Source organism: Rattus norvegicus, chromosome 14 (genome assembly GCF_021556685.1).
Source record: "Rattus norvegicus strain SHRSP/BbbUtx chromosome 14, alternate assembly SHRSP_T2T, whole genome shotgun sequence".
In the NCBI taxonomy this organism is placed as follows: domain Eukaryota; kingdom Metazoa; phylum Chordata; class Mammalia; order Rodentia; family Muridae; genus Rattus; species Rattus norvegicus.
The window spans coordinates 95,900,747-95,924,153 of record NC_141547.1 but is presented as its reverse complement, the minus strand read 5'-3'; the positions used below and the strand labels follow the sequence as shown (position 1 = coordinate 95,924,153).

At 41.6% G+C, this 23,407-nt stretch overlaps 1 protein-coding gene and 1 long non-coding RNA gene across 3 annotated transcripts in view; one reads left to right on the top strand and one right to left on the bottom strand.

Moving 5' to 3' along the window:
* Positions 1-2,774: 2,774 nt before the first annotated feature.
* Ppp3r1 (protein phosphatase 3, regulatory subunit B, alpha) overlaps positions 2,775-23,407 on the bottom strand; it is a 38,041-nt gene continuing 17,408 nt past the window's right edge. The window contains 5 exon segments of the mRNA NM_017309.3: positions 2,775-5,043; positions 6,377-6,561; positions 6,920-6,979; positions 8,140-8,316; positions 21,381-21,420. Coding sequence (NP_059005.1) covers positions 4,996-5,043; positions 6,377-6,561; positions 6,920-6,979; positions 8,140-8,316; positions 21,381-21,420 — 510 coding nt within the window. The 3' untranslated portion in view covers positions 2,775-4,995.
* Positions 11,954-19,383, top strand: LOC134481791 (uncharacterized). 2 transcript variants are annotated; one of them, XR_015637154.1, is made up of 2 exons: positions 11,954-12,158; positions 12,867-13,369. It is a non-coding gene; the product is annotated as an uncharacterized LOC134481791 (long non-coding RNA). The 2 variants fall into 2 exon arrangements; XR_015637155.1 differs by lacking the exon at positions 12,867-13,369 and adding an exon at positions 15,528-19,383 and having other exon boundaries at positions 11,955-12,158.

The following is a 23,407-nucleotide window of genomic DNA, read 5'->3' as shown; positions in this document are numbered from 1 at the left end:
GCTTGGGTCAGTTCTTGGGTCGGTCTGATGCCTCAACTTGGCATGTGCCAGGGTTACAAATGTGAGCTGTCGAGCCCTGCTTGGGAGTGGTTTTGTTAAGCGTCGGTTCTCCGGGCAGGAGGAGGTGCTGCTGTCCAGACTGCTCTGGACTCTGGATGTACCGTCTACCCACAGTGTAGTGCTGGATTGTCTCAGCAAAGGAGAACGTTTAGTATCACCAGGCCTCGCTGAAAGGGTGACATATTGGGACACTGTGGAGCCTGTAGAGCATTTAAGAGGTACAGACCCACCGTCACTCTGCCCAGTGAGATACTCAAAACTGTGATGACTGTTACCATGTGCTTTTCTGGAAGTGAGGTCTGTGTATTTAATACCTTTCTAAGTGTCTGAAGTGACCATAGCTAGGTAACAGTCAGTGTCTGGGTTTAATTCTAAGGAATTGGGGCAGAGTTAAGAATGTAATTTTTTCCTGAGGTTTAGATTCTGTTAAATTGCAGTATTTGTATTCTTCCCTCCTGAGTACTACCCTGCACTCAAAAGGGGTACCGTGCTAGAGAGTAACTCTTGGAATACGAATAAATGAGTGAGTGAATGAATGAATGCATGCATGCATGCGTCTTACTTGTAGTTAATACTAACCTGGACCAAATAACTCCCTTAATACCTTATGTCAGTCCAGTGTAGCCAGCCTGAAAGCTCACTGGTGTCTGTGGCATTGCCTGCTGTTGGACTCGTCTGTTAGCTATAAAGCTACACAGTCTTGGATCCTCTGCGTCTATCACAACTCTCACTGTGCTTCACTCATTAGTACTTAGGCTGGGTTAAAAGAGAAAGGAATTTTCTTAGATAAAGCCATGGTATAATTCGAGGATTCCTAGGTAGCCCAGATTTGGGCTCCAACTCTCAGCACTAGGGATAAGGGTGGAAGTTAAGGACTGTCAGGTATGTGGAGAAAGGCTCAATTGTTCCATTCCAAGAGCCTTGTTATGACTGGGGCAGTACAGTGTTAAATTTTTCAAAGTGTCCATAGCCATTCAGTAAGTTACAAAGTACCTATTATGTGTAAAATACTTACCTTGGAGAAACACTGCTTATTTGGCCATAGAAACCACAATCACCAGAAACTTTCAGAGAACCGTGCCATTTGATTTTGTTAGGGGATAGGGAATGAAGGATTGCATTAAGACCTAGAAGCTCTAAATCAGTGTGAGTCTGGAATGTAGGGGATCTAATTTTGTACACTCTGAGAACTATCAAGGAAGTAAATCTTTACCCTCCTGTCTGCACCTTTCTAAAACATTCTGCACAGGAAAAATGCTTTCTTAGTTTTCCTAACTTGTAACTGGTAGATATTAATACAGCTTAACTGTAATGTGCAACCACCCTGAGAATGCTGCCTCCTAAGCTCCGAACAAGATTTTAACACCAACTCCATTTCTCCCTGTTGCCCTTGGCACAAACTGTTCGGTATTTGTCTCTAGAAACATCATTATCCCATCAACATGGGAGTGGAGCGGTCTCGCTTAACAACTGTTCATGTTAGAGCATGTGTTCGATTACCCATTCCTCTACAGAATACTTGGACTGCTTCCAGCCTTTGGCTGTGAACTGTGTCCCTGCGACTTCACTAGTAACAAAGAGGTGGCCCAACTGTCTTTTGATACGATTTTTCTTGCTTTGGGGATGAGAAAGAACAGTAATACAGCCTAATGCTTGTGGATCTCTCGGTGACGTGCATTTGCATTTCCTTAAGGACAGTGCTATTGAACATCACTTCCTGTGTTTAGGGACCACTTGTGTGTCTGCACTAATGTCTACTCAAGTCCTTTACCCATATTTTAAGTAGGTGTTTTATTGCTGTTCTGTAGATCTTTGGGTTGGATTACTTTTTTCCTATATAGTTTACAAGTATTTTCTTCTACTCTTAAAAGAATTTTCATTTCACACTGAATAGCCATTTTCTCTTCCAATCCTCTAAAGCAGCCACTCAGTTTAATGCACATGACCTTGAAACCCTTGAATACAAATCTTGGTGTAAACATACCCACCAACCTAAACGCACTTTGCTGGGGCATCATTTACCTGGCACAAGCATCCAACCATTACAATGCTGAGTACACAAGGGTTTTGTAGTTTTAAGTGTCACAAGTAGGTTGGGCGTGGCGGTACACAGGCATGACGGTACACACTTCTAATCCATCCTAGCATTAGGGAGGCAGATGCAGGGGCAATCCCTTGACTTCCAGGCTATTCTGGTCTACAAAGCAAGTTCTAGGATAGCCAGAGCTACACAGAGAAACGTTGTCTGAAAAAAAAAGCCTCAAATTTTCATGTTAGTTATAAAAAGTTCAATAATCCCAGCACTCAGAAAGCTGAGGCAGGATTACAGAAACTCAAGGCCAGTTTGTTAGCGAGACGTTGGCAAGAAAAATAAATGAAATCGGCACACGTGTTATCTAGGAGCCACATACTCACTCACTAAATACTTTAATGAACAACCGGAGATGCCCAGGCGATGCTCTGAAAACCTAGATTTGTGCAAAACAAGCAAATGACTAAAACGTCTTTATAACCAGGAAGACAAAGGCGGGGAAGAAGCGATGAATGCTGTTGAGTCTGGGTGAAGGAAACCCAAGAGCCTGCACACAGGTGAGCAAATGTATCATGGCATTGGTTACTGGGTATGGGTCGCTGTACAGGTGTGAGAAGCAGGCCACACTCTCAAGGCACTTGTAATAGGCCCAGGTCAGGGCAGTGGAGTCTCAGGGCTTTGCAACATTTAGCCTTGTTTATTCCAGATAAAACAACTTATGTCACCTGTAGTCTATGGTTCAGAACAACAAAACATTTATCCAAGTTTTTAAAACCCTAAAAGCCTGGACAGGATTATCAACTGTAGCAGTACACCTGCTACAAATACAAGCTAACAAATACATTCAAGCCAAGTTTCAAATATTTTATTTTCTTACTCATACAGTATGAAGTTCTCTAAAGATTTCACAACATGACATGTATCATGCAGAAGAAAATTTAAACATTCAACATAAACCATGCCCTCCCCACCTCCCTCACACAAACTAAAAAAGAAACCCCTTCATTCCCCAGTAAGGAAATAGTTTGCACTATTTTTTTCCACAACGCCAGCCAAGATATGCACAAGCAAGAGATATAGAAAGCATTTGCTAAAATATTTGTAACAAATAATTATGTACAAAAAAATTCACAAAAGACTAGTCAGTCCCTCCTGAAGCAGAGCACATGGCGGTTGACACTGGGACAGATCACACCACTGGCTGGGATTGCAAGCCATGTGCTGATCCAGAGGGAGAAAGTAGTTACATGGAGTGGAGATTTTCATTTTGAGTATTAACATTTCCAAAGTTTGGCAACATCATCTTTTAAAATTATGCAAATTATGTAAACAAGAGGTACATTTTAAATTGATCTACATGCAAAACTCCATGTCATGCAAAGACACCAAGCACCGGGATTTTTCTCTCACAGACAGAGCCCATGGTGTGCAGCACTCAGTTGAGGGGACAGCGGTGGCAGGCAGGTGTACTCTATTTAATATTCCCTCACCTCGATTCGACCCGCCCTTTACCACTCATGATTACAAAACCAATTTATATAGAAAAACTGTATAGGGAAGACTGCCATATAAAACTATCCAGAATGTCTCTCTTCCAGTACCTTTGCAGAGAAGGGAAGGGATAACGTCATGTGGTAGACCATGACGTACTTTTACGTCACACAAATCTATTACATCATCAGCCATTGCTAGTTGTGCAGGCAAAACAACAAAATCCATCATGTGCTATCTTGCCTTCTATCTGGCAAAGAAATTTTAAAAATGTAAATGTGGGCAAAATCTGCTCTCCAACGGCATATAGATTAGCAGGATACTCCCCCATTTTAACCACAAACGGGATTTTACAGAAATATGTGCTCTTTAAGTATCAGTTGACTTTTTTTCCGGTTAACTGTCTTTTGAAATGCATGAATAAACCCAGGATTTGTAGTTTAGTGACAAGTGTTTCCTTGTGTACAACGAAACAAGGATGTTTTAAGCCATTGCATGACTGCTTTGGATTTTCTTCACTAAATAATAACGTTTAAAAAAGTCATGACTGCCTCAGAAAACTTCTGACCTTGATAAAATCACAACTGCTAATTACATTTTTCCTCAGGGACGCTTAATAAAATTAACAGCGACTACTTAAAAAGTATCAGCCTGAAGCAGCCACAGGGTATGCAGTTCTATGGACACAAGAACCCACTCTTGGCAACAGCACTGAACTAGACCTCCAACAGAGATGGATTAAACGCTGCTCGGCAGTAAGACACAGTCCCTGGAAAGATACTCAGAGATATAAATAAAGTTACAGACTCGTTACAAAAGTGTAATTAAGGTAAATAATAGGGCATTAACAAATGCTTTGTCAATCTCTCAAAGGAGAAAGCACAGAGAAAGGAAACTAGCTGGCCTAATACCTGGCGCGAATTGTACAATCCTCTATCTACATATAAAACCGTGTGAAATAAAAGTAAGGATGGTATATGTTCTGCTTGGCACTTTTGTACTCTAACATTTTGTTTCTGAATCAAGTATATTAAATTAAAGCCAACCTACTAAATATATAGAAAGCTACATATATCTATATATAAATATTTACATATGTATATATAGATACTTTCTTGTTATAAAAGATGAAGAAAAATAAATTAAAGAGCCACCCCTTCCCTTTCTCCACCATACTGATATGCTCTTTTCATGCTGCTGCCCCTCAAACTTGAAAGTGCTACACTGAGTTATTGAGAGGGTAGGAGTTCAATAACACTTCGTTGGCTTCATGAGGCTCATGTTGGAAAATGTGGCTTCACAGAGAAAAATACTTCCATTTACACACACAGAGAGCATTGCTGGACGTCTTGAGCAGATCTTCAGAGATGGAGAAGAAAGCAAAAGTGCTGGGTGGTAGAGTCTTCAAAGAGTCACACATCCACCACCATCTTTTTGTGGATATCTAGGCCACCTACAACCTGCAAGAGACAAAAACAGGTTTTTTTGTATGGAAATCACATCCTTCTTTCTTGGGGGGGTCAACTTGACTCAGGCTAGAATCTCCTGGGAAGAGGAACCTTAACTGAGGAAACGCCTCCATCGGATTGGCCACGGGCCAGTCTGTGCAGCACTTTGACTGATGACTGATGACTGATGTGGGAGGGCCCAACCCACTGTGAATGGTGCCACTCCTGGGCAGGTGGGGGTACTGAAACAAGCCATGGGGAACAGCTCCTGCCTACAGGTTCCTGCCTTGAGCTCAGGCCCCAATTTCTCCACCGTAGATTACAGCTCAGCTTTTGGCCATTGTTTTTTATCAGTCGATAGAAAGCAAAGTAGAATACTACTTTACCAAAAGTATAACAGATATATAAGGCGGGCTCTTTTTCACAGAAGCATTTTTTTAATATTGATATGTAATTTATTTTATGTCCACTGGCCGAGTGTGTGGAGGTGTCAGGAGCTCTGAACTGTAGTTACAGGCGGGGTGAGCAGCCATGTGGGTGCTGGGAACTGAAAGCAGATGCTCTCCTCTGAAGAGTGTCCTCCAGAACAGAGCCGCTGCTCTTCACCACTGAGCCACCTCTCTAGTGCCACCAGCAAAGCATTTTCAAGCACGTTATGGATGATTTTGTTGTTGTTGTTGTTCCTTGCAGTACTGGATGTGCCCTGACCCAGGGCCTCCTGCATGGTGGTGGGCAAGTCTTCTCCAAGACGTTATTGTCAGAGGAACAGGCACGGTTTTGAGCGAACCTTAAAGCATGTCCCAGTTGTAATTTCTAGAGGCTACCAACAAGTAAATGACTGGGCCTGTGAGGAGACAGCTGTGCTGGTAAAAAGTCTGCCATTAAGCTTGAGGACCTAAGTTAGAATCCACATAAAAAGCTGGGTGTGGCAGCATCTACTGATTCGGCTGCACAGATGAGACAGTCATAAGGTCATGGGGCTTGCAGGCCAGGTCGTCCAGCAGAAATAGTGAGCTTTAGGTTTAGTGGGGGAAGAGGGCAAAATAATTAGCTGCACAGGAGGCAGAAACCTGCTGTTGCCCTCCAGCCTCCACATACACGAGATTCCCATCGCCCACAGTTGCTGGTGCCATTTCCGAGGCCCGTTATCTGACTGTGTGTGTACTAACTCTTGAGAAGAGCAGCTTTTAATTATCAGTGCTTAAAACATACTCCAAAACTTGAATGTGGGGCAATTAGACAAAACTGAAATGAATTTCAAAGCAAAGCATGCTGATAAAACCGTCTGGTAAACTGTCCTTGAGTGCGTTAAAAGTGTTAATAGAGCAGTCAGCCTCTCACTTACAGCACAGAACTCCTCAAAGGATATTCTCCCGTCCCCGTCCTTATCTGCGTTTATTATGGTTTTGTCTACAATCTGCTGTAACTGCGTATCTTTCAGGTTGTTGCCCACCATCATCTTCAACACCTGGAAGAGCTCTCCATTGGAAATATAGCCGTCTTTATCCATGTCGTAGATACGGAAAGCGACTGGAAAAAAAGGGGGGAAATCACTGCAATTAAAGGACAAACAACAAATACTTAAAATGAAAAACAGTATTACCGGACATGAAGATGGCACTTTTTAAAGTACAGACGCTACCTATGTCTGACTGACAGCTGACTACAAGGTTAAGCGACAGAGTGAGATGACTAGCACTGCTTCCAGCCTGTGTGCGCCTGGTCTCAGAAACATGTCTTCCCACTATATCACTAACGGTGACACAGCATTCAAATATGCTAGCTGCAAACATCATGGATGACTCCTACTGTGACTAAAGGGTCTTAAAATGGTTTTAGAAGTCTGAATTACAATGTGGAGCGGCAGTTTAAGGAGGAAAATACTTACACCTCAACTTCTGTTCCTTATCGCCTTTGACACTGAACTGAGAGACTCCTTCAATGAATTCTAAATAGAAGTTGAAAATATTTACAAATCACAACTTTTAATTTTTATAAAGAAATGCAACATTCGGGGTTGGGGATTTAGCTCAGTGGTAGAGCGCTTGCCTAGGAAGCGCAAGGCCCTGGGTTCGGTCCCCAGCTCCCAAAAAAAAAAAAAAAAAAAAAAAAAAAAAGAAATGCAACATTCAAAAGCCTATTTCTTGTACAAAGTATTAAAAGTAATGAAAAATCAAAAATGCTAATTTTTAAAAAGTATTTATTTTATGTACATATATATTCTGGCTTCACCAGAAGAGTGCATCAGATCTCATTAGAGATGGTTGTGGATGCTGGGGATTGAACTCAGGACCTCTGGAAGAGCAGTTAGTGCTCTTAACCCCTGAGCCATCTCTCTGGCCTCCAATATTGTCATTTTTTTTAAGGCTCCAAACAATTATTTCATTTTATTTAATTTTTAATTTGAGTTGTCAAGATTAACCAATTTGAATTATGTGTTAAGGCCTGTGAGCCATTAATACTCAAAAACACTCTTTAAGGACATTTATTTAATCAATTTCTTTAGACTATGATAAGCAAGACTACATTATTTTAACAAAACAAAAATTATTTTGTTTCCATTCCAAATTTTAAAATCATGTAAATACACTGTTGGAAAGTTCTTGAAAAGTAATTTCTTTACTACTTGGCAAACAATAATTTATAAACAAATAAAAAACAAGAACACTGAAAATACTAGTTATACGTTATCTAGAAGTGTAAGATCAAATATAAAATTATATATAAATTAATCAATATTTGCACCAAAGATTCCTTGGTGTCTGGCTAAAATAAAGCAGATCAGTACAGGTCTCAGTCTTTAAAATAATATAAAGAAACAAGAAAAAAAACACAGTTTTTAATATCGTTAAGCTGTCCTTGAGTAAGGAAATTTTCTTAAAACAAGGAAATAGGCAATGTTCCTTTTTGTAGTAGATTACACTGTAATAGATCTCCTGATAACTTATGAAGCAAAAGTAAAGAATAATAAAAATCTAGATGTAACAGACTTTAGCGTTTTACCATAATCTTTATAAGACCACCAAAGATAGAGACACCTTAAAAAATTCTAGTTTCATTCTGATGAAGAGTGCTTTAAGACAACTTTAAAAACAAAATGACCGTTACCTTTGAAGTCCACTTCTCCATTCCCGTCTGTGTCGAATATATCTATGACCCGCTGTACTAAAGGGTTCTGTTGTAACTCAGGCAGAGACATGAACTCCTCCACGCTCAAAGAACCAGAGTTGTCCAAGTCAAGCTTCTTGAATCTCTTTCCTAGCCTTTTAATCTCATCAGCATCGACTAAAAGCAAATGAAGAAAGCGGCAAAACTTTAATTTTCAGTTTGATCTCAGAAGCTTCAAATTTCTTGTCAGTAAGTACAGGAAGTGCTTCCTCTCCTTCAGCGGCATTTGTCTGTTCCTCCCATCCGGTGAGTGCCAACAGCACGCCAGGCAGCCAACTACCCCAAGGTGACGCTGCTTTACCAAGCGGATCATGGAGACCGTGACACAGGCTGAGTCATGTCTGCTGTGCCCCATGGCACCTTTATCTACATCTTCATTAAAGTGTGCGTTTAAAATATAAGACCATATTCAGATGGATACTGCAAAAACCACCTGCAGTACTAAAGTACAGACCACGCGACCACCACTAACATCTACTGTAGTAATGTCAAAAGGAGCAGAGTAATGTCAGTAAACATGCAAACGTATGGGTGTGTGGAGACTTCTCCCGGTACTGATGCTCCAGAACTTACAGATGCCATAAAACCCCAACCAACCTGCGGGGATGCACACAACAAATCTAATGGCCATCACAGTTGGCCTCACGCACCTTAAAAATGCTCCAAACAAATACACTTCAGTCGACAGCAGAGCCAAAGTCCCCTAACTCTCCAAGCCTGCTCTGTGATACACAGTGAAGCACATCATGTAATCTGGTAAATTATGCCCGAGGCCTCTACAACGGAGCACACGGCAGAACAGGGTGTTCACAGTGGCAGCTGGGAATTACAGCGGACTGCACTGCCTAGCACTCTTCAGAGGAGTAACAGAGTGCACGCTGGTGTATGTACTACTTCTCTGAGGGAAGACAGAAAAGTCTCATTTCAAAAGCATGGCGCCTGCCCTAATTACCTAGAATATTTAAAGCCAGTTTGGAAGGCAAAACCATGAACAGTGAACAGTGCCTGGGGGTGGAGGACAAAACGAGAAAAAGAGCATTTGAAGATAAGACAACACACACTTGGAAAGCGAAACAGGAAATTTAGTTCTCTTAATGCACTGTGTAAGGCGGTGTGACTACCATCTCCACAGAAGCACTGCCTCCTATGGCCAGCAGTGGACGAAACAAGCTGCAGAGTAACACATCAAACATGACTTCACTTTTTGAAATGGTAGGTTAACAAATCTACCATCCATGCAGACAGCTCTGTAACAGACTGAACTCAATCCTGTTAGCACCCTTCCTTCAGTATGTGGCATAGTCATAGATCATTTGCATAAGTACTGAAGCATATTTCAACATCCGATAGATACCACCTTTCAAACATCCCATTCTTCCTTTAAAAAAAAGGAAAATAGTCTTCAATCTATTGTGCTTCTCAATGTTTCAACAAACTGTGGGCAGTAACTTTGCCACCTTTTAAAAGAATAGCTTTGAAAAGATTAAATTTTCTTTCAAAAGAGAAAGATGCTCTTCTGAGACAAGGTTTCACTATGTAGCCTTGAGCTCAGAGATCTGCTTGGCTCTGCCTCCTGAGCGTAGATTTTTTTAAATAGCTTATCTATTAAATATAAATTATGGTGAACTGAAGTGAATGCCACACTTATGCTAAAGATTTCTTTAAAAAGGAGCTGACTGATTAAAACTTCATGACTCTACACTTTTAGTATATTCCAGGTACAGTCTAAATATCTTAGACTTTAATAACCACTTACCATCTATCTCTGTCCCTGACCTAACGCCCTACTGACAGTCCCGTTTGGGGTCCGTTAATTCAGCAGATCACTGGCTTCCAGGAACCCACGAGCTACAGATTATCTATCAACAGACAGCATCGAATACTTTATAGTAACCCATCTACCACGGATCTTCAGCAATATATTTGGTAAATACATTAATTTTCTAACTTGCTTTTGCTTTGTAGCTATGAAGAAAAGAATTGAATAGTGAATGTGCTCGGTATCCTAATTCTCTGTTCCTGAACTACAGCCAGTTGTGTTTATATAGAGAATAGAGAATAAACTATATTCCCACTGAAGTCAGATCTGTGCTTTACGTACATACAGAGAGGAAGGGAGGGAAGGAAAGAGGGAGGGAGAAAGATAGACAGTTTGTTTTTGCCCCATTCATACCCCAAACATCATCATCAATAACAACAAAATCCCCAAAAAAGACAAAAAACAAGGTTTCTCTGTGCATTCTTGACTATCCTAGGATTCACTCTGTAGATCAGGTTAGCCTAAACTCAGAGTCACCTGCCTCTGCCTCCCAAGTGCTGGGACTAAAGTGAAGCATGACCAACCCGCCCTACATTAGTGTTTTTTTTTTTTTTTTTTGGTTCATTTTTCGGAGCTGGGGAGCAAACCCAGGGTCTTGCGCTTCCTAGGCAAGCGCTCTACCACTGAGCTAAGTCCCCAACCCACATTAGTGTTTTTACAACCCAACCTACGACTCAAAGGATTATCTACTCTCAGGAAGTCACTCACTAATCAGCAGCAAATACCATGCACCCAGCTGTCTCGCTGCCTTCGAAGGTAAGCAAGAAGCTCTCCCTGTGGCCTGGACTTCCTCTATGGTCCATACTCCCCTGTGTTGTTCTAAACAGGGATTTCTGTTGTTTTTGTTTTTAAACATGATACTCATTTGAAAGTTTGCCACAGCCTTCTTTGTCTTTTTCCCCTACTACTCCTCTAGCTTAGCATTTGCTTGTCTCTTCTGTTTCCTATGACCCGGCTGCTTTTAGTATAGAAATTCTCTGAGCAGCTAATCATAGAAACATTGAAGAGGCGAATCTCTCTAGTCCTGTAGGGTAGGTGTCAAGGGAAACATCCTAAGACACTGAATGGCCTCAAAGGGTCCCGAGATGATATATTTCCCTCCTAAATTGTGAAAAACTTCATGTGTGTCAGGAAGACACACTTACAGGCAGTCTGAGTATTGGGCTGTCTCATGATATCCCCAAAAGTGTGAGAAAAAGCTTTCACTACAGCATGGGAAGATCCAAATATCCCAGGGTGAAGGCAAGGAAACTACTACAGCAGCGCAGAGATCCAACCCAACACATCCCATCTGCTCACATAAAAGGCCACAATTTTCAAGAAAGAGGGAAAAAAAGACTAAAATGGGAACCAAAACTCCAGGAGAGGAAGCATTTGCTGGGGGAAGCTAATTAGTGGCTGCTTTTATATTTTAAAGTTAATCATTTTACCTGGAAATTTGCAAGCATTTAGGGAAATGGGGAATAGCTGATATCCCCGTATGTTTTATTCACTTACTTTTTCACATATTACAAGTTTCAACTGTAGACAATCGGAAAATGAAAAACAGCCAGTCTAACAGGACTTTAAACGCTACCTAAGAAATACATTACAAATTTAAATGCAATTCATGCTGTTAGCCAAATTTCAAACTTGAGGAGGAAAGTGTAGGGCCCTACTTTGGGGTGTTTCCCCTCCCTTGCTGAGCCTTTTAGCCTGCTATAGCGAGAAGTTGTTTACACCCTTGGCAGCTGCTCTAGGCCCTGATTTGAGCCCAGGACTTTCCCTGGCAACCTTCTCCCTCGCTATTAAGAAATTGTTTATGCCCCTGATTGGGTCAGGGACTTTCCAGGACACAGATTTTTCCTGTTCTCCTGCTTGGGGATTTTCACCTGCTTTGTTGTTTTCCACAGCTTTTGCCTTGGGTATGTATATAAGGAGATCAGAGCTAAGCCTTGGTGGCACTCTCTGGAAACGGATGACCCGTGTATGTGTTTCTTTCAATCCTGCAGACCTATGCTGGATATTCACACACTGGCATGAATATCATTTGGAGGTCCCACGGAGATCAGGGAAAGAGAGGATAACCTGATGGGATTGTTCCAAAAGGCCAGCTGGCAAGGAAGCAGAACATATTGGGGACCACGGGACAAAACTGAAAGTAAGTATCGCTACAAAGGTTTTGTCTTAGCCATGGGAACTACAAGTTCCTCGTTATTGGTCGTAGATCAGCTTGTGAGTTTACTCAAACAACAAGGCACTGGTATTAAGGTAAAGACAGCCCAAGATTTTGTTAAAGCTATAGAACAAGTAAGTCCTTGGTTTATAGCTAATGGCGGATTGAATATTCCGGATTGGAAACAGGTTAAAGGGGACAAGGTAATAATGGTAAAATGTTTTTGTGTATGTGTTCTTTCAGAGTTATGCTAAAATCTAGAGACGTGAAGTCAATTCTCATAGATGCTTTTAGTCTTTGGACCCTGACCAGAAAGTTTCCACCCTAGACAAGGGGGAGAATGGGTTTGAGAAAAACAGTCCTCCCGGGCTCTCCACAGATGTTTGGGCGAAAGACGGAAAATGAGCTTAAGCTTTTTCAGAGCTCTCCTAGGGACAGAAGGAAGGCGGGAGCCGTCCTGCCTCCTTGCTGGCTCCTATTGGAGAAGTGCTTATTTCTGGTTCTGGGTCCTTTAGGTAGAATATCTGGGTCCCTTTGGTGGGATGCCATCTAGTGGAAAGAAATACTGAGTTACTGGAAGTGCACCTTAGAGACACTGCCAGAACTCAAAGTGAGCTCTGAGGGCCCCAGCTTAGCTTAGCTCTGCCTCTTCTCTGGCTTTCCCTCACCACTCTCTCCTCCCTTCTTCTCTAGGAACCTCCAGGAAAAGAAAAATTCTCAAAGACAGTGCTATATCAACATTGGGGGAGCTTATGAGGAGGTGAAACTTGATGCCACCTCTATTCCCCGAACAAAACCCACTGGAAACTTCCTCAGTCGCATGTGGACCCTTGATCTGTGAAAGAACTGTAGGGTTCTCTGGTTTTATTTGTTAGAACTGTCCATCTGCATTTCCCTCTCTATTCATTAGCCCCTGAATCAAGCCAAATATTAGCCCAAGTACATCACCTTCTGACCTCTGGCTCGCACTACACGGTGTTTAGGTTGTGATTTTATTACCTTATTCTGACTCAGAAGCACACCAAATTAGTAAGATTTAGTTTCCTGAAAATTTACTCTCCTAACACTGTTGATTTCATGTAATTCCATTTATCTACTGGTGCAATTGTTAGTCTGTGCCAGTGATGTGCGGTGTGTGTGTGTGTGTGTGTGTGTGTGTGTACATACATGTGAATACGATACAGCTTTGTCTCAGTCTACCTGGCCTTGTTTTCTTTTTCCTCACCCTATTCTACCTCTTCTAAGAAACTGGTTGATCAACACCATCCTAACTGAAGTACAGGCTTGCAAGCCGATTACCAAACTAACGAGGGACTAAAGAAAGAAATGCGGAAGACAGACTTAATATACACAGCAATAAGGCTTATTTAAGACAGAAACAAAGGCTTGGTTTGGCAGAAGAATTCATAATAAATGGGTGACCTTGATTTCACTTTTGTTAGAATGTGGGCCTGCCCCTAACACACAGCAGTGCTTTGCAGAGGGCCGGCTCCCAAGCCTGAGACCAGGCCCTGCTCCTTGCAGCAGCAATCCCCACTTCTGGTCCTAACCAGCCCAGCTCCTCCGGGCTATGCTTCAGAGACACCCACCTCTGCATCTTGGGTTTCTCTTCTGTCCCCTCCTCCCCCACCCCCCTCACTCTGTCAAGTTCCTCTTAGTGTTTTAAAGGGAAGCTCTCTTTCCCTTAAGGCTCCAACATAGTCCGATCACCATTGCACTGTTTCTGTCATGGTCCCCTTCTCTTGAAACACTGTGGCTTTGGAGTCCATTACTGCCGCCCTTCCTTAGGTATATTTAACAACCTGTTTTAGACCCAGGTTTAGACTTAAAAACTGGTAACACCTTGTCTCTCTCCCTCCTTCTCTCCGAGTAAGTGTAAATTTGTGTGTAATACCCTGAGAGGTCAGAGGTAAGGTTAAAGCCCCTGGATCTAGAGTTAAAGGCAGCTGTGACCTGCCTGGCTTGGATGCTGGGTATCGACTCCAGTCTCCACAGGAACAATACGTGCTGCTCTTAACTGCTGAGCCGTCTCTGTAGCACAAATAAACAGTCACTGTCCCTAGCTGGCCTAGATCAAGAGATCTACCTGCCTCTGCCTCCAAAATACCAGGATTAAATTAAAGGCAGACAACAGTTTATGTCAGCACTGAGGACGCTTACGAGCTCAGTAAAGTGTCCTGGGTGCATCCTTCAGTTTTATTCTTCACAAACCTACTTGTAACACGCTTTACCCTTAAGTTCCATTCTTGTCTATTTTCAACGTGGACCAACTCTTGTGTTTGCAGCCCCGCTCTGTACTCAATGCTCCACTGAACTCCATGACGAGGTGGTTTTTAAGCTACATTCCTACAGCTAATAATGTCTTAAAATGTTTCCCCCTTGAAACCTTCTTTTGGGTTGTTGCAAACTGAAAGAAAGCTGCTGCCTTAGAGGAAGAAAATCCTACTGGAAATAATTACTCCTACTTAGTGTATTCCTGCTAATCTCATAGTAGCCACAGAATAATTTTACTGGACAAATATTTAAATTATTTGCAAAATTTGGTCTAATTACATAGGATTTTCCTTGTTCCTATGATCTTTAAATCTCTTGATTAGTGGCTAAATGAAAGAATAGCTCAGTATGAGATCAATTTTCAAAACTAACTGGGGCTTTAAGCCTAATTCTTCCATTAATTTTTCTAAGTGTAAAGCTACATAAAATTAACAGGTTCCAGGTACGGTGGTCCCTGTGAGTTTGAGGCCAGCCTGTTCTGTACAGTGCACTACAGGCTAATCAAGGTTACATAAAATTAAAATAAAATTTAATGGCCATTCTATCAAGCTGGACATAAATGGGATACCATATGCTATTATAAGTACTTAGTCTTTCTATGGGAATTCCTGGGAGACAAAAATCTAAGACAGCCTGAACCAGCTGATGTCATCAATTAGAAAAACATCACACTAAAGAGTCCCCAGGCCCCAGCTTCTCCGACGAGGATGACATCGGGTACTCCCACCCACTTTTTATGTAATAAAACTTTAGGTTTGGGCTGGCAAGATGGCTCAGTGGTGGGGGTGTTTATAGCCAAGCCTTACGTTTGATCCCTAGAACCCACATGGTTGATAACTGATTCATGCATTTTTTTCCCTTGGGTTTCTACACACACATGAGCAAACGCACATGCAGGGATAAATTTGTACATTCCCATGCCTCACCTCAAATATGTGCTAACTCCCTGTGTGGACACCTTCAGTGACTGTCAAAACTGAGTTACACTGTCTTAACTATACCACAAAGCCCCACACCTTCTGGACTGCATTTCTACTCTAATTCCTTTATGATTACTTATATGTAATCTTTTACCAACAGGAATAGAGCTGGTCTTGACTTCAAGGGAATACAGGAGGCTGTCCTTGTCACCATGCTTTGGAACAGCTGGTAGGGAAGACCTTTTACCTTAGCCAAATGCTCACAACTCCAAGTTCTCTCCACTCTCAAAAGAATTCTCTTACTATTCAACATAACCTGGATTTTGAAAAAAAAAAAAAATCCAACTTCAAGATCAAGCCAGTTAAGTTCCAGCATGGAGGAGGGGTGTGAGGCTCCACCCTGAGCTGAAGCTACTGATGGCTGGTACTGGTAGGTTCTCCAGAGCCCTGTGATGAACCCACATACATAGGGGTAGCACTGAATGGACTTGGTAGGGTAAAAATACTCATTTTAATGGAAGATGTGAAGTCAGGAGTGAGATATGTTAGAGAATGTGGAAGGAGCTGGAGGGTAATCAAGATATAAGATAATGAATGAAACTTGTAAGGAATTAAAAAGTCAGGCATGTAAGTCTTCTAAGAAGAACTCTATTTGAGAAAACGTCTCTACTCTAGAGACCATGGCTTTAAAAAAAAAACAAAAAACCTTGCTATGTTAAAAAACAAAACAAAACAAAACAAAACAAAAAGGTATTCATAGAGTCTAACCAAGTGACTACACGTTGTCCTGATATTAGAAATGTTGCATGTGGTGGTCAATCTGTTCCAGCTAAAATATAACCTGTTCTGAAGACCACTGTGAATGAATGGTCTTGTAGATCTGACTACATACCCTGTGCTATGACCAGAAGCACATCCCTTAACTACATAAACTCTGTCAGGAGCAAGCAGAGGCTCTCAGGCTTCCAGCGGATGGCTACACTACAGACAACGTGTGTGTAGCTCTGGGAAGCCTTAGGCATGCTCAGACTTCTGCCTTCAGTTCCCTGGAACTGTCACCCTGTCACCTTGTGAGGAATACCCAATGCTTTGAGTTGGCTTTGCATCCCAAGTATACAAAAACACTGTGTCTCCAAGGGCAATGGCATTCACGGTAAATTTTTCAGAACTGTCCCAGTGCTACACCAAGAGATGTTTCTGGGGGTGCTGGTCCGGGAATTTACTAAACACAATAACACCGTACCAAAGAAAAGGCTGCATATTCAAAAATAGGAGGCACAGAAAACTATTTGAAATAAGAAATTTACAACCTTAGAAACCATATTATTTCTTTTAAAGCACTTTCTTGATTAAATGAATCCTCATGATATCTAACAGGTCAGGTCTAGATAATTCAGAAAAATACAAAATGCGTATTTTGCCAATAAAATGTAAAGGCAACATTAAAAAACAAGTCCTACTGGAATTCCTCTTTCTGACTGCAAAATAAAGTTGGCTTGGCAGGTAAAGACGACCAAAGCCTGAGGTCTATCTTTGGAACACACTTGGAAGGAGAAAAATGACTGCCTGGTCCTCTAACCTGTAGGCAGACAGGCAAGGACACTGCCTGGAGCATGCAGATTCATACACATGGGAGCAAGTAAACAAATGAAAAACCAACAAGACTTGTCTCTGTCCCCAAAATCTACACCAAGTCTGGCATATTTTCCCTGCCTTAGTCACTAATGATATCTGGATGAATCTGATTTATTCTGAAGTTAACTAAACATTTATTTCTCCAATGTGGAATCTGGTGTGGTCCTAAAACAGTAAGACATCTCAGATTATTAACCAAAAATAAGTTACAATTTGGACAATAGATACTAATTTCTTAAAATCAGCCATTCCATTCTTGAGGTAATAGTTATGGAAACACACTGGCCAGAAGGAAAACTAGAACTAAAAAATTATTTCAAGGCCAGGCGGTGATGGTGGTCCAAGCCTTCAATCTCAGCACACGGGAGGCAGAGGCAGGCAGCATCTCCTTGTTAAAGCCATATCAGGTAAGTTCCAGGACAGCCAAGGCTATACAGAGAAACCCTCAAACAAACAAACAAACAAACATACATTTCAAACACTCTAAACAGCAAACATGGATAAAAAGCTTTGCTAGATCTATCTATAGATAGATAGCTATAATATATTTATCAGAAGATAAATATCTAAAATGAAGAACTCAAAATACAAAATGCCAAATACAAATATCGAACAGCTAATCAATAAATAGGTAAATGAGATGAAAAGATTTCAAGAGATGACATGAAACTGTCACACAAACACACACACACAGAAAAAAATGTTCAATGTCCTTGACCATGGGGGAACTCCACTCACACCAGTCAGAATGACTGTCATAAAAACAAATCAAATGCTGGCAAAGACTCGGGTGGGGCTTGACTACGCTGCTCATGGGAGTGTCTACTAGCAAAGCCACTGTGGATGCCAAGGTGACCCAGCTATGCCACCCAACACAGCCCCACAGGACTCTTACGAAAGAACGGGATGATTACACTAGTAAGCAAAATAACGGAAACTAGGAGAGAAAGCGGCATGCTTCCTCTCAGTTTTGAGTTTATAGGACAGGAAAGTAGAAGCAAGATAGACTGAGGGGGAGGAGAAAATAACAGGGGGATGTGAATACAGCACAATATATACTGGATTGAAATGGATGTCTGCAACCTGGCACTATCTACACACAGTGAGTATAATCTAATCAATAAAAAAGTCCTTACAGACCAGCAGTTTAATATTCTGCACAAAACAGATCAACTATCAAATGTACAAAAGAAAAGGAAGTTACTACAAATGTGAAGATTAAAGTGGTATATTATCATATGGATAGCCGTCTATTTTCTTAAACATGAAACCTCCACAGTTTGAAGACTCTTTAGGGCCTGAGAGATGGCTCAGCGCACTCCCTGCCCTTGTAGAGTACCTGGCCAGATTCCAGTACCCACATCTCGGTAGCTAACAACTGTTTCTAACCCCAGATTCAGGGAAACTAACATCTTCTGATCTCCCAAACACTTGCACACAGAGACCTAAGCATAAACATAATTAAAAACAAAAATAAAACGGCCAGATTTTAGATAGGAACCACAAACTTAAAAACCAAGTACTCATGTGGGCTTTCAGTACTTCTAGATTAAAATTCTTAGATACTTAAAAATTATCAAGTAACAGTCAAATGGATAAAAGCCAGACATCACCAATACCTCATGAACTGGATACCGGCAGATGCCTGTGATTCCAGTACTCGGAATGTCAAGGCAGGAAGATCAGAAGCTGACAACTCTCTGATTACAGAGAAAGTTCAAGGCCAGCCCGATACACACATAATCCTGTCTCAAAAAAGCCAAGAATTACTACTAAGCTGGATGTGGTGGCACATGCCTATGAGCCAATGGGAGGCTGAACCAGAGGGAACTTAAATTCACAGCCAGCCTACATAGCTGCAGGTCGATCTGGGCTAGAGAGCAAAGCAAAAGTAGAAACTGGCTTCATAACATTGCAAAAACACAACAGTACAAACGAATTCAAACTGAGAAGAACAGTTTTAATACTGCAAAACTGAAGCAGCACCAAAGCAAGAGGACTCAGAGCAAACAGAACCAGCCATAGTAAAAGGGCCAACGGGGGTTGTCCTGAGAACAGCATGACCTGGAACCCTAGAAGCTTCAAACTGTCTTAACCTACCATGGTCTCCATTCCAGTTCCAAAGAGCCTGCCCACCCTTTCCTGATAAATGCCCTTTCACCTGAGACCTGACTTACTTCCAAGAGGACATCAGCCACCTGGTCACCACCAGTCCTTAGAACAAAAATGACTAAGACTTCATTTCTTTCTTTTGGTTCTCTGATTATCAAGACCTCAGACTATCCACGTTCGTGTTCTTCATTTCTGATGCCCAACTGTTCTGAAACGGCTACTTGGTGTTACTAAGGTTTTCTCTTAATAAATGTGCCTAGAGAAATACACTGCACAGCGTCTGTTCTACAGCAGGCCCTTCCTTACTCCTCATCTGGCGCAGATCAAACCAGTGCTCCATTCCTTTGTGAGTGCACATACATGTTCCCTCGAACGACTGTGCTACCCAGGGTTCTACCACAGACAACTAAACCAAACGCATTAGCTGACAGGCTTCTGAGACACAGTTTCATTACATACTCTAATGACCTCCAACTCATGACAACCCTCCTTCACAGCACCCAAAGGCTGGAATTACAGATGTATGCTACTATACCTGGGTGCAGACATTGATTTTGAATGGTAGAGGACAAAAGGGAAGGAAAGAGGGAGGGGAGAGAGGCATCAAATTCCATTACAGATGGTTGTAAGCCACCTTATGGTTGCTGGGAATTGAACTCATGACCTCTGGAAGAGTAGTCAGTGTTCTTAACCATTGAGCCATCTCTCCAACTCTGCATTAAACTTTTAAGAACATTTATAAGCCACACTATGAAACTGCCTATCCTAAAATTAGGAAACTACAAAGTAAATGTCAAGCTTCTCGCTCTAGAACTTTGCAACCACAGACACAACTCTAATTCTAAATTAACATCCAGCCTTTCAAATATTAAGCTTCCATCTAATGTATATAATAAAGTTAAGACCTGGACTGGCAAAAATGACTGAGGGGGTAAAGGGGCTTGAGGGAGTAAAAACAGGTAAGAAAGAACAGACTCTATGGTTGTCTTCTAACTTTCATGTACATGCCGTGGCACCCGTGACCACACAGGCAGGCCATGTACAAACACATCCAAACACAGTAATAAGACTACAATAGCCAGTCATGATGTGGTGATGTGAATAAGAATGGCCCCCATAATCACATAGCCTTGAATGGCTGGCCTCCAGGGAGTGGCGCTTTTGAAGGAGTAGCAGGCATGGCTTTGTCAGAGGAAGTGTGTCACTGGAGGGGAAACCCATGCTCGTCCCAGAGGCTCTCCATTCCTGTTGCCAGGGGACCTGGACATAGAACACACGGCTACACATGCAGCAGCATGACATGTATGCTTGCATGCTTCCGTGCTCCTGCCTTGACAATGGACTAAACCTCTGAAACTCTAAGTCAGCCCCCATGAAATGCTGTCCTTTATAAGAGCTGCTATGGTCAAGGTTCTCTTCACAGCAATAGGGCACCGACTAATGGATGCGTTTAATCCTAGCATTTTAGAAGCAAAGAAGAACAGATCTCTGTGAAAAAAATCCCCACAAACTGCTGATCTCTACCCTTACAGTGACCCTTCGGCAAACTTGTGAGCCCTGCCCTGCCCCACCCACACATATGTAGAGATAAAGTAAAATGCAATTAAAAATAAGAAGCCATCCCCAAGCTTCTAAAGAAACATTTATAGTAGCTGAAGAAGTATTTGACAACCGACTTTCGCTCTAGAAATCTGCTAGTCTTCACAGTTACCCTGCCCCATTCCATCAAGGTCCAAAAATGTCAACTTTCAAATGGCAAAATGCAAATTTAACACATCTGTTTCCCCTCCCTCTAGTCCAGGTGGCAGCTGATCCGATTATGTGACAAGGTCTAGCCCACGAAACACAGCTTTCGTGTTCTTGCAATTCCATTTCTCCAGTGATTTGGGGAATTCTGGGGACAGTTACTCACATTACAAAATTTGTTGTAGATCAACAAATAGAAAAACAAACAAACAAACAAAAAACCAAACCAGAACAAAAAACACGATAACAAATTCACTTTGAAAAGAACCCTCCTTAGTTCATAGAGATTTGGGGGTTTAATCTGTAATTGCAACATTGTGCATATATTAATAATGAAATCTATTTTCTAAATATTCCCTACACTTGTTAACTTAAAGAACGTGTGTTCCATGCCTTCTCCATTTTAAATGCATGCTACCTTTGATACGAAACAAGTACACATCATAGAGATTATGCCTGCCCCCCTCCCACCCAGATTCATAAGCAAAACAAATGCTTGTCGCCATTACGTTTGACTTACAGTGTGAGCACATTTCCAAAGGGTAACTCGCCTCATTTCCCTGGGGAAGGAAGAAAGAATCAATTAGTTATCAGGTACACATAAACATCTTTAGAACATTAAACAACTGTTTTATGTGGCAAGAGACAAATGAGCCACACCTTTTAAACATAAATTTATGTCCAGAATTATAAACTATACTTACTTTTTAACTGATAAGAAAACATATCAAGTATTTGTTAACACCATCAACACGACACACACAAAATCCCACAAATCAGGGACTGGCAGGCACTTGCTTGTCTTTCTGGAGGAGCTCTTTGTTTTTTGATTTCTTTTCCGAGACACAGTTTCAAAGCCCAAGCTGGCTTGAACTCCCAGCGTAGCTAAGGATGACTTTGAACTTCTGAATCTCCTGTCCTGGGATTATAGGCTTGTGCCAACACATCAGGCTAATGAATTTATTTTTGGTAAAAAGTCTCAGAGTGAGAACATTCTGATCATTTCCACTTAAAGTTTAATGAGACTGCAATATGAACTGTTAAGGAGAAAAATCCTTGTCACCAATTATATCCATTCACTAAAACAGAACTTTCAAAATCCTGCAAGATGTTAGCAGGAACACTAATGAGCCCGATCTAAAACGGCCATTTAAAACTTGCTTCCAAGCATTTCTTTACTTAAGAAGCCATCCTATTGCTTATGTACTTTCCCTACTAGAGGAAGGAAAGGGTATTCTAGGAAAAAAATTCAGGCCTAAGTTTCCTAAAGCCAACATGTTTTAAACTTACATAAGACTGCAGAATTCAAGCATTGTCCAATATGACCAAGTCATTCACAAGATCACTTGACAATGAACCCCTCGAGTAAAACCATTAGCTTGGTGTTGGCGATGAGCTATGTACTTGGCATTTTGAATAGTAGTCTTGCTATGAAACTGTCTAGTGGGGTTGGGGATTTAGCTCAGTGGTAGAGCGCTTGCAGGCCTTGGGTTCGGTCCCCAGCTCCGAAAAAAAAAAAATAAATAAAGAAAGAAACTGTCTAGCACACAACTTACTATGCAGAGCAGGCCAGCCCTGAAATCATAAGAACCTGCCTGCCCCTGTCTAACATGTACTGAAGGTGTGTACCAGCAAACCTGGCAAAGAGCTGTTTTTTGATCAAAACACAGACCAGAAAGACCCAACAACATCTGCCCACTGGGAGTAATATCACCTCAACCCCGTGGCTAGTACAGCACAGCAAATCGGGAAGTTGTGTGAAGCAGGACTTTTCAGAAATGACTTGCAGTCACTGGTGTAAAAAAAAAAAGGGGGGGGGGCTGGAGAGATGGCTCAGAGGTTAAGAGCACCGACTGCTCTTCCAGAGGTCCTGAGTTCAATTCCCAGCAACCACATGGTGGCTCACAACCATCTATGAATAAAATAAAAAAATTTAAAAAAAAAGGCACCTGGGGTCTGTCCCCAGAGAACTGAGAAGTACAAGGTTGTATTTGTGGGGAACAGCACCTTACTTAGAGAAGGAAGATACAGAGACCTAAAATCTGTAGCAACCTGGGATCTACAGAGAGCTCTCAGTTGCATTAGGCCATCCCCCAAAGTCAAGGATAGAACTAGTTGAGTGGGTTAAACTATCTCTGATGCTTACAGAGCTGGGAATGCTGGCTGTGACTTAAGAGGGTGTGCAGACAAGGCATTGGGGTACAGTCCTCAGAAGGTCTGCATTAGCCATGAATTAAAAGGCTATTCTGAGCTTACCCTGAAGAAAGATTTTTTAAAATCAACCATAAACTCAGTAAGTTAACTCCAAGTGATTTGAGGGCAGGACAAAACAAGCAAGCACTCTAAAGGAACAAAACAAAATCCAGCAAAACGGCATAAAATTCAATGAAAAAAAAAAAGCCATGCAGAAAAGACCATAATTATACCCTGTCACCTAATTTCTAAAAAGAAATCATAAAGCAAATCTGTATTCTATTCTCCTATAGTATTCTCTATTCATATACCATATTCTCCTATTCTCTCCACATAATATATTCTATCTCCTAT